The sequence below is a fragment of the Indicator indicator genome, chromosome 21, assembly GCF_027791375.1.
Source record: "Indicator indicator isolate 239-I01 chromosome 21, UM_Iind_1.1, whole genome shotgun sequence".
Lineage (NCBI taxonomy): Eukaryota > Metazoa > Chordata > Aves > Piciformes > Indicatoridae > Indicator > Indicator indicator.
The window spans coordinates 434,931-448,416 of NC_072030.1; the positions used below are offsets into that span (position 1 = coordinate 434,931).

The window sequence follows — 13,486 nt, forward strand, 5'->3', positions numbered from 1 at the left end:
ACAGAACAGAGGGAACAAGCCTGAAGCACTTCTGCTCACTCATCCTCTCTCCACTGTGCACCAGGTCAAATGCCAAGCAACAGGCCTCAAGCCCAGGCTCAGCTGCAGCTTCTCCAGTTCCAGCAACTCTGCCACCATCAGTGTCAGCAGAGCCACAGGCTGGGGGGACAGCAGGTAGCCTACTTAGACTGCCAGGCACTGCAGGCTGCTTCGGGGATGGGTTCTGTGGCTTTAGGCTGGGTTTTTCTTTCCTTCCATTCAATGATGCTGCTTGGAGAAGCAATCCAACAAGTTCCCAGGAGCTCTCTTGACCACTGTTTTTAATCAGCCACCTACAGACATTCCAGCCTTTAGCAATCAGGGTTCTTCAGACAGCAGGGGAAAACAAACACAAGGGGAAAAACCACACCACAGACAGGCAGGTAAAGGAAAAAACAATGCACAGGGGCCCTACCTGGAGAGCCTTCCAGCTGAGAGCTGCTGCCTGGACAGCAAAGGGATGCAGCAAGCAGAACTTGGAAAGAACAGCTGCAAAAGTGGCTGTGCAAGACCAGGGATCTAGGTGCACACGAGTGATCAGGATATACCTGTGAGAGCTCTGCCCTTCTCAGGGACACTTCACCCACACCTCTGCTGGGCTGCAGCTCATTTCCCTCTCACAAAGCATCAGTCCCAGGCAGCACTGCAGTGCAGTCACACTAAGCAGGTTTATCGCTAGGTTACGTTGAAAGCATATGGAGAGGGAAACCTCACTCTGGGGTGCTGCTGCTTGTGTCAAACACTCCAAGCTGCGTTCAGAAACCATTTCTGTACCACTGGAAACTTCTCAGGCGAAAGGTTGGGAGGTCACAGCACCTCCAAGCCTGTCTCCAGTTCTGGTGTCCCCAGCAGCAGAAGGACACAGAGCTGCTGGAGAGAGTCCAGAGGAGGCCACAAAGATGCTCCAAGGGCTGGAGCAGCTCTGCTGTGAGCACAGGCTGAGGGAGCTGGGGGTGTTCAGCCTGCACAAGAGAAGGCTCCAGGGGGACCTCAGAGCTGCCTGGCAGGACCTGAAGGGATCCTGCAGGAAGGCTGCAGAGAGACTTTTGCTGAGGGTGTCTGGAGCCAGGCCAAGGGGGAATGGTTTGAAGCTGAGGCAGAGCAGGGTTAGAGTGGAGCTGAGGAAGAAGTTCTTGAGTGTGAGGGTGGTGAGACTCTGGCACAGGTTGCCCAGGGAGGCTGTGGCTGCCTCCTGCCTGGAAGTGTTCAAGGCCAGGCTGGATGAGGCCTTGTAGCAACCAACTCTAGTTGAGAGGTGTCCCTGCCCATGGCAGGGGGTTGGAGTAGATGATCTCTGAGGTCCCTTCCAACCTGAGTTCTATGATTATGATTTTCAGGACATGTGTCAGTACCACACAGAGCTGCAGTCCCACACCCAGCAACTGTGACACTTCCCTCCTTAAAATAACTGTGGAGAACCCTCACGAGTTAAAATCTGTGCAAAAAGCAGGGGCAGCTTTTCAGAAACAAAGTTCTTCAACAACACAATGGAAAGAGAAAGCAGATCAGGAGAAACTGGTTAGCCAGGTGCTTGAGGAGATAAGAACACACACACTGCATGCACAAGTCCCTGCTGACTGCAGGAGGGTTGGACAAGATGACCTTGGAGGGCCCCTTCCAACCTGAGCACTTTATGACTCTGTGCTATAGGTAGTTGGAACCCCCCTGGCCTCAAGTACCTCTCATCCTTCCACATGGACTTACTTCAGCATGGACCAGCCAGGACCTTCTCAGATATGACTTCTGCTAGGTCAACTCTTGAGTGAGCTATGAACCAACCTGTCCCAGCTCCAGGGACCCAAGTGGTCTGGCAGGAGGTAACCACCTGGCACCAAGGGAAATCCAGGCACTGCCCCTCCTCCAGCTCATGCACAATGGCTTCAGGTCCCACTTAAAGCCTGTTTTAAAACATAAAAATGTGCCAGCAGCAGTATGAGCTCAGCAGTTACAGAGAATTTGTCACAACCATCCAGAGCTTCACAGACTGCACTGGGCTGGAAGGGAGCCTCCAAGGGCATCTTGTGCAACCCCCTGCAGGCAGCAGGGACACCTCCAGCCAGAGCAGGCTGCCCAGGGACACATCCAGACTGAGCTGCAATGGTTCCAGGGATGGAGCCTCAAGCACCTCCCTGGGCAGCCTGTGCCAGTGTCTCCCCAGCCTCACTGTGCACAACTTCCTCCTGAGCTCCAACCTAACTCTGCCCTGCTCCAGTTCCAAACCATTGCCCCTGGGCCTATCCCCACAGCCCCTTCTGAACAGTCCCTCTCCAGCCTGCCTGCAGGTGCCCTTCAGGTATGGGAAGGCTGCTCTAAAGCCTCCCTGGAGCCTTCTTTCCTCCAGGCTGCACAGCCCCAACTCTCCCAGCCTGTCCCCATAGCAGAGGTTCTCCAGCCTCTGATCATCTTAGTGGCCTCCTCTGGACCCTCTTCAACAGGTCCATGTCTATCCAGGATTCCTTGAGGTCAAAGGATCCCCCAATCCTGACAAACAAGGTTGGTTTCTGTTGCTTCTGCTGCCAGGATAACTCCATGGGCAACTGCCTCTGCCCCTCACATTTTCAATTCTACATTCCATTTCTCAGTAGGTCAGGATAAGTGGAATGACCACAGCCATGAAAAGATTTCAGAGAAAATTAATCACATTTTTGGCCACAAAGTGGCTGTGAACAGACAGCAGCTCTTCTGGAAGCACTAACCATCCACAGAAGGTGTTTGTTAAAGCTGCTCAGGCAAGCAAGGTCTAGCAGCTGACTGCCAGCACGTCAAGCCCCTCTCCATGAACAGTCCTGGCAGCCAGGTGAAGTCTCTGGAGACTGGAAGAGAGGAAGCATCCCACCCAGTGTTAAAAAGGGTGAAAATGAGGACCTTGGGAACTAGTGACCGTCAGCCTCACCACCCTGCCATGGAAGGTCATGGAATAGATCCTCCTAGAAGCTCTGCTAAGGCACATGGAGGACAGGGAGGTGATGGCATAGCCTGAATAGCTTCACTGAGGGCAAGTCCTGCCTGGCCAACCCAGTGGCCTTCTGTGATGGAGAGACTACAGCAGCAGACAAGGGAAGACCAACAGGGGAGTCTGGAGTTTGTAAGGCCTCTGACATGATCCTACACAGCATCCTTCTCTCCAAGCTGGAGAGATGTGGGAGGGACCTGCACAGGCTGCAGAGGTGGCTGAGGAGAACCTCAGGAGGGGCAAGAAGGCAAAGTGCAAGGTCCTGCACCTAGGGCAGGGCAAGCCTCAGGATCCATCCAGGCTGGGGGGGGATGAGAATAAGAGCAGCCCTGCAGAGAAGGATTTGGCGGTGCTGGGGGCAGAAGCTGGACAGGAGCCAGCAGTGGGCACTGGCAGCACACAAGGCCACAGTGTGGCCAGAGCTGGAGAGAGGGGATCCTGCCCTTCTGCTCTGGGGAGACCTCACCAGGAGGTCCAGCTCTTGCACATGATTCCAGCCCAACTCACTGAGGCTTAACTCAGGTTTTACCTGCACCAGCTACACCTCACCAAACTCTCCTTCTGCCACTTGCTCAAGTCCAGCTGTGTCCCTCTGGGCAGAAGGCTTGCCAGCACAGGCACACCTGCACACTTCCCTTTGAGAACATGGGCAAGAAACAGTCAAATTTATCCAGACAGGGAAAACCAGGCTGTTAAATCCCAGACAGACAAAAATTCTCCAGCACTACAGATTTTTTTTCACTCAGCTATGGAAGACACAGACAATACAGAGACTCTTTTCTTAATCATCCACAGCTGGGCAGACCTTCTAAGTAGAAAATGCAACCCAGGTGCATTTCCATCCTCCTGCCCCTAACTTGAAAACCTGAATTCTAATACAGCAGCTGCATTTGCCTGCAAGGGCAGCAGTGGATCCCCTGCACTGGGCAGTTTGGAGACTCAGCCTGGCAGGCTGCTGGGCCAGCTCCTTGCAATGCCACCATTACCCAGACAGGTTGGAGCAGATGAGCCTTGGGGTCCTTTCCAAGCTGTCCCTCTACTCTGCCCTGCTGAGACCCCACCTGCAGCACTACCTCCACTTCTGGGGTCCACAGCCTAAGTGAGACATGGAGCTGCTGCAAAGGGTCCAGAGGAGGCCAGAAGATTATCAGAGAGCTGAAGAACCTCCCCTATGGGGACAGGCTGAGAGAGTTGGAGCTGTTCAGCCTGGAGAAGAGAAGGCTCCAGGGAGACCTTAGAGCAGCCTTCCAGTACCTGAAGAGGGTCCAGGAGAGATGGGGAGGGACAAGGGCTAGGAGTGCCTGGATGAGGGACAATGGCTTTGAGCTGGGAGAGGGGAGATTGAGACCATTCTGTGACTTCAATGATGTCATGATTCTCTCCTTTGCACAATGCCACATCCAGGTATATCACCAATGGAAATTTCTGAGCCTAAAAGACTTTCTCCTCACAAGAAAAAAAAAAACAAAACAACACAAACCCACATCAGATTTCAGCTGCCAACTTTCAAGCAGGGGAAGCAGTCAGAGGAAAATCTGAAGGCAGATGAAAACTCTTGATACCATTTTATGGCAAAATTCATTCCCATAGGGCAAGCAACTCTAATTCTGATTGCCCCAATTGTTCCAGAACCAAATCATTCTTAGTCCTTGCAATGAAAACAAACAGAGAAAATAGGAAACTTGGTGGCCATGAATGACCTTCACTAAATGGGACAAAATTCCTAAGGAAGCCACAGGTTGTTTGAAATAACCAGGAATGCAAATGGAGGCCTCCAGAGCTGCTTTAAACTGTGTGCACAACGTGAGCAGTGCTGGATGCACATCCAACTCTGGCTAATTCCTGGTGCCGTGGTCAGAGGTGACACCTTCTGCAAAACAAAAGATTATTTTACGGGGAGGGGAGTTGTAGGTGGTTTTTGGGAGGGTGGGGGAGTGTTTAAATTCTGCTGCTTCTGTTTTGAGAAGTTCAAGAACCAGCCTCTGGTGATGAGGCCTTGAGCAATCTGGTGGGAAGTGTCCCTGCCCATGGCAAGGGGTTGGAACTGGATGAGCTTTGAGGTCCCTTCCAATCCAACCCACTCTGTGAATCTATGAATAACAAAGATGTCAGACCTGCAACTTCATTTTTCCAGTTGCATCATTTTACACCACAGCTCAGGAACTCCAATGTTTTATTGAGCAATTCCCTGCCTGACCTCTATACTCTCAAAAGGAGGACCAGAGTTCATAGAATCACAGAATGGGTGGGGTTGGAAGGGACCTTAGAGATCATCTAGTTTCAGCCCCCTGCCACAAGGACACCTCCCACTAGACCACTTTCAACACTGCCAGGCTTGGAGACCCCACAACTCCTCTGGGCAACCTCACCACCCTCATGGGAAGAATTCCTTTCTAATGTCTAATCTCAGTCTAGATTATCCCAGTTTGAAGCCAATATCCCTCATTCTGTCACTCCATGCCTCTGCCCAAAGTTCCACTCCAGCTCTCCTGTAGTCCCCTTCAAACAATGGAAGGCTGCTCTCCCTGGAGCCTTCTCTTCTCCAGGCTGAACAAAGCTGAAGATTTCAAATCCCCTGATTCTGCCCGCCCCAAAGGCAACCTTTGCTGCTGCTGAAAGGAAGGCAAGTAAAAAGGAGCTTCCCCAGATCCAGCTACGTACAAAGATCCAGAGCAGATCCCGCATCACCTAATGCTCAGGGAATAGAGCCACAGAGTGGGCTGGGCTGGAAGGGAGCTCCAAAGCTCATCCAGACCAACCTCCTGTACTCAGCAGGGACATCCTCTAGATCAGGTTACCCAGAGCCCTGTCCAGCCTCACCTTCAATATATCCAGGGATGGGGCCTCAACCACCTCCCTGGGCAACCTGTTGCAGTGCCACACACTATTGTAGTATTAAGCAGGAACATCTTGAAACAAATACCAGTGTCTGAGGGTTCCAGACCACAGACAACTGCAGCTGGAACTTCCTATAGCACCTGCTGGCAGTGCTGTTCACTGCAGCAGCAACCAACTTCACACTCTGAAATGCAGACAACTCTGCAGCTGATTCACAGGGCAGAAATTCCTTCTCCCTGCAGTCCCTATCCAGCTGATCTTACACAACACTCTCAAAGTATTGGTTTCAGTTCGTGGAATCACAGGATGGTAGAGGTTGGAAGGGACCTCTGGAGATCATTCAGTCCAAGCCCCTGCCAGAGCAGGGCACCCAGGGCAGGGCACAGAGGAACACAGCCAGGTGGGCTTTGAGGCTCTCGAGAGGAGACTCCACAACCTCTCTGGGAAGCCTGTTCCAGGCCTCCAGCACCCTCACACCAAAGAAGTTTCTCCTCATGCTGAGGTGGAACCTCCTCAGTTCCAGCTTGTACCCTTTGTTCCTTGTCCTATCACTAGGCACCACCAAAACGATCCTGACACCTTCATCCTGACCCCCACCCCTCAGATATTTATAGGCACTGATCAGATCCCTCTCAGCCTTCTCTTCCCCAGACTAACCTGCCCCAGGGCTCTCAGCCTTTCCTCCTCACAAGCCCTTCAGCATCCTCATAGCCTCCATTGGACTCCCCAGCAGTTCCTTGTCCCACTTGAACTGGGGAGCCCAGAACTGGACACAATGCTCCAGATGTGTCCTCACCAGGGCATAGCACAGGAGAAGAAGAACCAAACTTGCCCTGCTGACCACAGTCTTCTTGATGGACCCCAGGACACCACTGGCCTTCTTGGCCACCAGGTCATCCTGCTGTCCCATGGACAACTTATTGTGTACCAGGACTCCAAGGACCTTCTCCTTGGAGCTGCTTTCCAACAAACCAATCCCTCACCTGTACCACTGCAGGAGTTGTTCCTCCCCAGGTACAGGACCCTCTTCACCCAACTCTCCAGCCTGTCCAAGTCTCACTGGATGGCATCACAGCCTGAGGGTATGTCTGCAATTCCTCCCTGTTTGGTATCATCAGCAACCTGGCTGATGGTTCATTCTGTCCCCTCATCCAGTCATTAAGATGTGGAACAGGACTGGAGCCACTCCTGAACCCTGGGGAGCACCAGCAGCCACAGGCCTCCAACTGGACACTGCACCACTGATCACAACCCTCTGAGCTCTCTTGATCAGCCACTTCTCAATGCACCTCACTGTCCACTCTCCTAACCTGCACTTCCTGAGCTCACCTAGGAGGATGTCATGGGGGAGAGTGACCAAAGCCCTGCTGAAGTCAAGGCAGACACCATCCACCGCTCTCCCTGCACCTCCCCATTCAGTCATCCCATCACAGGCAGCCATCAGCCTCAGTTAAAATGGTAATCAGCCAAATGAAAAATCCTGCTGTTACTCTGACCCTCAACACCCTGACCAACCCTTCACCCCCTCTTTACACTCTCCAGAGCCTCTCAGACCAGTTTTGTGGCTTCACAGATATTTTCAGTGCTTAGTGAACAGAAACCACAATGATGCAGTGCTGAGGAGCTCCACATTCTGATTCTTCCAAGAAAGATCTAACTGAAAGAACTGTTGGCTCATAATCTCCTAACAAACAGCTCTACTGAACAATACTTTGTGGGGCATGCTTCCCGTTTTCTCTCCTCTCACCACAACTGTTTGATCACCCAAAGCCTCCAGAACTGCTCAAAATATCCTTTGGCTCTGTCACCAGACTTTCCATGGCCTAACCTAATGGGGGTAGGAGTCTTCAGAAGTATTTTTCCAGTGCAGGAGTCACAGGGGTGGGAGATGGCCCATCTTTAACTCCTTCAGAAAGTCCCCACCATCCGAAGAGCACCTGGCATGGCTTTGGCCAGCTGCAGCCCCAGCCAACATCCTAATAGGTTGTTCCTGCCCTAAGTGAGCTGGCAGTGCTGTGGGACACATCCTCTTGGAAAGCAATAGTGTGGAAAATGAAAATAACACATTCCTTACACTCTCTGAACAAATCAGATTCCAGTGTGCACAGCAGAATGGGGTCATAAATTGACCTGGCCACGAACTGGGGGATCACAGAATCACAGAATGTTAGGGTTTGGAAGGGACCTCAAAAGATCAAGTCCAACCCCTGCCAGAGCAGGGCACCCAGGGCAGGGCACACAGAACACATCCAGGGGCAGTTGGAAAGTCTCCAGAGAAGGAGACTCCACAATCTCTCTGGGCAGCCTGCTCCAGGCTCTGGCACCCTCACAGGGACAAAGTTTTCCCTCCTGTTCCTGTGGCACCTCCTCTGCTCCAGCTCACCCCCAGTGCCCCTTGTGCTGTCCTTGGCCATCTCTGAGCAGAGCCTGGCTCCAGCCCTGCACATCTTTATCCCCAGCCATGAGGTCACCCTCAGGCTCCTCTGCTCCCAGCTCCAAGCCCGAGCTCCCTCAGCCTGGCCTCACAGGAGATGTTCCACTGCCTGCAGCAGCTCTGTGGGTCTGGGATGGACTCTCTCAAGCAGTTCCCTGAGGTCCTTCTGGTACTGAGGGGCCCTGACCTGGACACAATGCTCCAGATGTGGCCTCATCAGGACAGAACAGATGGGCAGGAAAACCTCTCTGACCTACTCACCACAGCCCTTCTAACACACCCCAGGATGCTTATGCTACCATAGCTCTTCTCTTGAAGCTGTTTGTTTTCTTCACACAGGTGTTGAACACATAACTATTTCCTCCAAGTGCTGTAAGTGCTGTGTTTTTTTCCACCAACTGCCATGAGAACTCCTGAACTTACAAAAGCCAGCTGTTTAACAGGGGCTTAGGTAAAAGAAGCAAGGGGAAAAAAAGAGTATTTCTGAGGTTGAAAAGAAATCAAGTTACCCACAACTGCTTCTTTCTCAAGTCATTTAAAACCAGTTATTGTTCTCCACCTCAAGATGGCAGGTTGCTTCCATGCAGCACAGTATCTCTACAAAGCAAAACCCACAGCTCACATCAAACTAAACCTTCTCACTGAAGTCCTTCCTGAGCATCACAAAGACTGACATTGATTCCTGCTTTGACAAAAAGAGAAACAACTACTTTTAACTCTGCACTGCTGGCTAAACTTTAACCCAAAGCAGAGCTGCACTGGACATTCAGCACAGGCCACGTGTGTACAGTGGAGGAGAGGTTTTGTAACCTCTGTTTGCTGTTCTGCTGCCAGCCCTCACCGTAACAATAAAGGATAACACGTTCCCAGAAACAGCCTGGAGAGCAGAAGGCTCCAGGGAGACCTCAGAGTAGCCTTCCAGTACCTGAAGGGGCTCCAAGAGAACTGGAGAGGGACACTGGACAAGGGCTGGGAGTGTCAGGACAAGAGGGAGGCAGATTTAGAATGGATAATGGAAAGAAATTGTTGAGAGTGAGGGTGGGGAGAGACTGGCACAGGTTGCCCAGGGAGGCTGTGGCTGCCTCCTGCCTGGAGGTGTTCAAGGCCAGGCTGGATGAGGCCCTGAGCAAGATGGGCTGGTGGGAGGTGTCCCTGCCCATGGCTGGATGAGCTTTGAGGTCCCTTCCAACCCAACCCATTCTGTGAATCCAGGACTCTCAGTGCTTGCTAAAACGTCACCTTGGTCTGTGTCACTGCAGACACATGCAGGGCTGAGAACAGTTACAGCTGGAATAGCACCCATGGCCTACACTGCACTAACCACTACACTAAAAACAAATAAAACAAAAACACTCTTAAGACAAAAGCAGCTGTGATTATAAAAAAAAAGTTTTAAACCAGCAAGAGGCAAGAGTGGAATTCACACCAGGCTGCTGATGAAATATGTTCACACTCTTCTGAAGTATTGGCTTCGTGTCATGCTGATTTCTGTGCTCCAGTGCCTGAAGGGATCCTGCAGGAAGGCTGCAGAGGGACTTCTCATCAGGGTGTCTGGAGACAGGACAAGGGGGGATGGTTTGAAGCTGAGGCAGAGCAGGGTTAGAGTGGAGCTGAGGAAGAAGTTCTTGAGTGGGAGGGTGGTGAGACTCTGGCACAGGTTGCCCAGGGAGGCTGTGGCTGCCTCCTGCCTGGAATGTTCCAGGCCAGGCTGGATGAGGCCCTGAGCAAGCTGGGCTGGTGGGAGGTGTCCCTGCCCATGGCAGGGGGTTGGAGCAGTTGATCTCTGAGGTCCCTTCCAAACATTCTACTGTTCCACAGTCTACAGTATGAGTAATTTTGAAGCCTCTCTGGATGCTTTAAAATGAAATTAATCTGATTTAAAATGAAATAGTAACAAATTAACACATACCCATACCCAAGAGACAGTGCATTTGGAGACATGACTCAGTACTCTGGAAGCATCAACTTAAACTTCAGAGTCAGTCAGGACTTAGAATCATAGAACTGTTGAGGTTGGAAGAGACCTTGGAGATCATGAAGTCCGACTACTCACCTGGAGCTCTCAATCCCAGCACTGCTGCTAACCCACCACTTCCAGCATTTCCTCACTATTTCACGAGGATTTATGACCATAACTCATGACAGACCCTCACATCATGCTATGAAAACAGTCCCTAAATCAAGGACAGACTGAGTGAAATGGCACTGGAGTGCAGCTGAGGACTCCTACCCAGCACACTGCCCCCTCGCAAAAGCAGCAAGCACTCCTCCCTGCCACGTTCTGCATCCAAACGTCAGGATAGGTGTCACTAGCTGCAGGTTATCTGTGGCAGACCAGGATGGATTAAAATACATTTCTCAGTTGTGCTTAAATGCATTTTTTATTTCATACTGCATCTCTAGTTCCAAACTTTTGCAACCATCCTGCCACACAGAATTGTCTGTTCACCTTTTGTGTTCCTTAGAATCAGGCCAAGAGTCCTTCCATTAAAGAAAACTGAGACAAGTCTTACAGGTTTAGGAAAGTCTTCTGGTACAGGACAAGCAACAGGTAACCAACCTTTTGTGAGTTTAACCAAAAGTCATTCTGGCCTGAGACAATCCTTAAGCAAGTACTTAAACAAGAATTATCTCAACTCTTTCCAGGCTTTAAGAGCCCCACATAAAACACTTGCTGTGCAGTACTGAACATTCCCAGCTTACAACACTGCTCTGCTATTGTTCCTTTATACCCTGCATGAGCAGCAGATTCCTCCCCTTCAGGAAGTGCCTGACCCAACCATCATTTAGTTTTTCTCAACTCTGCTTTCACTGAGATAAAACAATCTGAAGCAGGTTTCACTTCATTTCAAGCCACAGAAATAAAAATACTCTTGACACCACCACATATAGAGCAAGGACTTAGCTCCACAGAAACATTATTCCACAGCCAAAGTACTCAAGATCTTTCTAACACACCAGACTTCCCAGAAGCTTTAACCCTGCAGAAGTTCCACTACATCTTGAAGAGATGTGTTTACGTGCACACATAAAAGCACATAAAAACACTTCTTTAAGAGGTAAAAGTCCTTTCAAGTGAGGCTCACGAAGTGGGGGTTCTCAGGAATGAAACTAAAACCACAGAGAGCCTCTCCCAGCACATCCATGCCCCTTCTAAAAGGCCATCTGAGGCGTCCAGACCAAGGTCACAAAAGAATCCCATACCTTCCTATTAAGAAGGCAGAACAAAAGCAGCACCATTAACATTTACAACCAGGGCTCTTTAGCTAATTACTAAAAATCAGTGCATTTGTGGAGGAGTTTTTCCATGCTTGTTAAGGAAAGTGACTATTGACAGGGATCATACCCTACCATAAAAGAACCACTCTCTCTGAAATCAGGTGAGCCAACACCAAACTCCAATTTACTTGTTCAGTTTGGTTGTGATCTCTTCCTAAGAGTTCCAAACATGAAGTTATTTATATCTTTCAAAATATTCTTTTCTATTACAGTCTGTCAAGTAAACGTCAGAAAACCCTCAGCTTGTTCTCTCTTAAGACTCCTAGGAGTCACATAGGAACATGTCCAGGTGGGCCACACGGTTTGCTCCTTCTCTCTTGCCCAGAAGATGCCAGTGGGGAGATGATGTGGGTTAGGGACGCCAGGGCTATGCGGTGGGAGCTGCCACCCCCTGGTACTCAGAATAAGCAACGCAGAATTCACACCTACACAGGACTCGAAGCGACAACACGGAGCCATGAGGCCAGCAGAAACTGGTCTGTTCTTCTGTCCTAATGACAGTCCTAATACTCACGGCAGGTTTGGAAAGGTGGCTCAGTAAAAGACGCCCTACGGTGATGTTCTGACAGCCTCGGCCACGCCGCCGAGTTTTCCAAACTCCTCGACATGGCACCAGCTCGGCTCGCCGGGGCAGCGGCGCGACGCTGGGGCTGCCGGCTGCAGCAAAGCACAACCCACAGATTCGGCTCTGACCCCCATCCTCGGCGGTAACAAGTGGGGCTCGGAGCAGCGCAGGGAGGGCGGGCGGCGAGCGGACCCCGGCCCTCTCTGCACGGGTGCTGCTGGCAAGGCACCGCCACGGCCGTTCTCGGCTTGTGCAGGACCGGCACGCTCGTTCCAGAACGGCACTACGAGGGCAAGGCAAAAGGCAGGCTCCGTGCCCGGGATGGAAGGGCCCGGCGCTCCCCGCCGCGCAGCGCCCGTGGGACTGCACCCGGACCGGGCCCCTGCGGGCCGGCTGGTTCCTCCCCGCTCCCCGCCGCCCGCCCCGCTCCCGTCGCCCGTCTACAGCATTAACAAGGGGCTGGGGTGATCGTCTTCCCCCCACTCCCTCCGCAGCTCCGTCAAGAGTTTGTTTAGCGACACCCGACACCCACCGCTCCGAACCCCGGGAAAAAACCCTGCTTGGGACTGCGGGGGAACGGGAACGGGGACGTGGGGGCGACAACTTTTGTGTCACCTTCGGCAGCCATAGGCGCCCACCTGAGCCACCCCCGGGGAAACTGCGAAGCCCCCCGGCCGAGCGTCCTGAGGGAAGAGCGAGGAGAGGCCTCCTCTTCCTGCGCCCCCCCTCTGCGGCGAAAGGAGACGAGGAGGACTAGTTCGGCTGGGGCGCGGGGAGGAACAGGGACACGCACCCAGACTGCCGTCCTCCTCCCGTCCCGTCCATGTGCGCGTCCTCGCCCCCACCCGGCCCCGCCGGAGCCCGTCCCGCCGCCGCCCGGCTGGCCGCCGCCGCAGCAGCCTCCCGGTGGAGAGCGGGGGAAAGTTTGCCCAAGTCCGACAACAAAAGGGAGAGCGGCTCTCGCCTGCCCGCCGCTCCGGGCCCCGCGCCGCCACGGCCAGCTTACCCGCGGCGGAGCCCGGCTCGCAACGCAGCACCGAGGCGGCCAGAAGCCGCAGCAGCAGCAGCAGCGGGAGCGGCGGCGCCGCCGCCTCCATGTTGTGCCGCCGCCGCAGCTGCCGGAGCGCACCGAGCGTCTCAGGCGGGCTCCATGCTCCGGGAGCTGCGCTCGGCGAGGAGGCGGAGAAGGGGCAGGCGCTGAAACCGACCCTCCCCCCAAACCTTCTCCTCCTTCTCCTCCTCCTTCTCCTCCTCCCGCCGGCGGGGAGGGGGCTGGGAGCCTGCTCGCCCCCGCAGCCCGGGAGGAGCCGGAGCGCCGCGTCCCGCCGCAGCCAGCCCCACGCGTGGGTACACCTGGCCCGGGGGGGGAGCATTTTAG

General features: G+C 52.9%; 1 protein-coding gene across 1 annotated transcript in view; it reads right to left on the minus strand.

Annotated features, from left to right (window-relative positions):
- LRP5 (LDL receptor related protein 5) overlaps nucleotides 1-13,205 on the minus strand; it is a 137,030-nt gene extending 123,825 nt beyond the window's left edge. The window contains exon 1 of the mRNA XM_054390312.1: nucleotides 13,115-13,205. Within this exon, the coding sequence (XP_054246287.1) occupies nucleotides 13,115-13,205 (91 nt within the window). The remainder of the gene's footprint in view (nucleotides 1-13,114) is intronic.
- Between the last annotated feature and the right edge of the window lie 281 nt (nucleotides 13,206-13,486).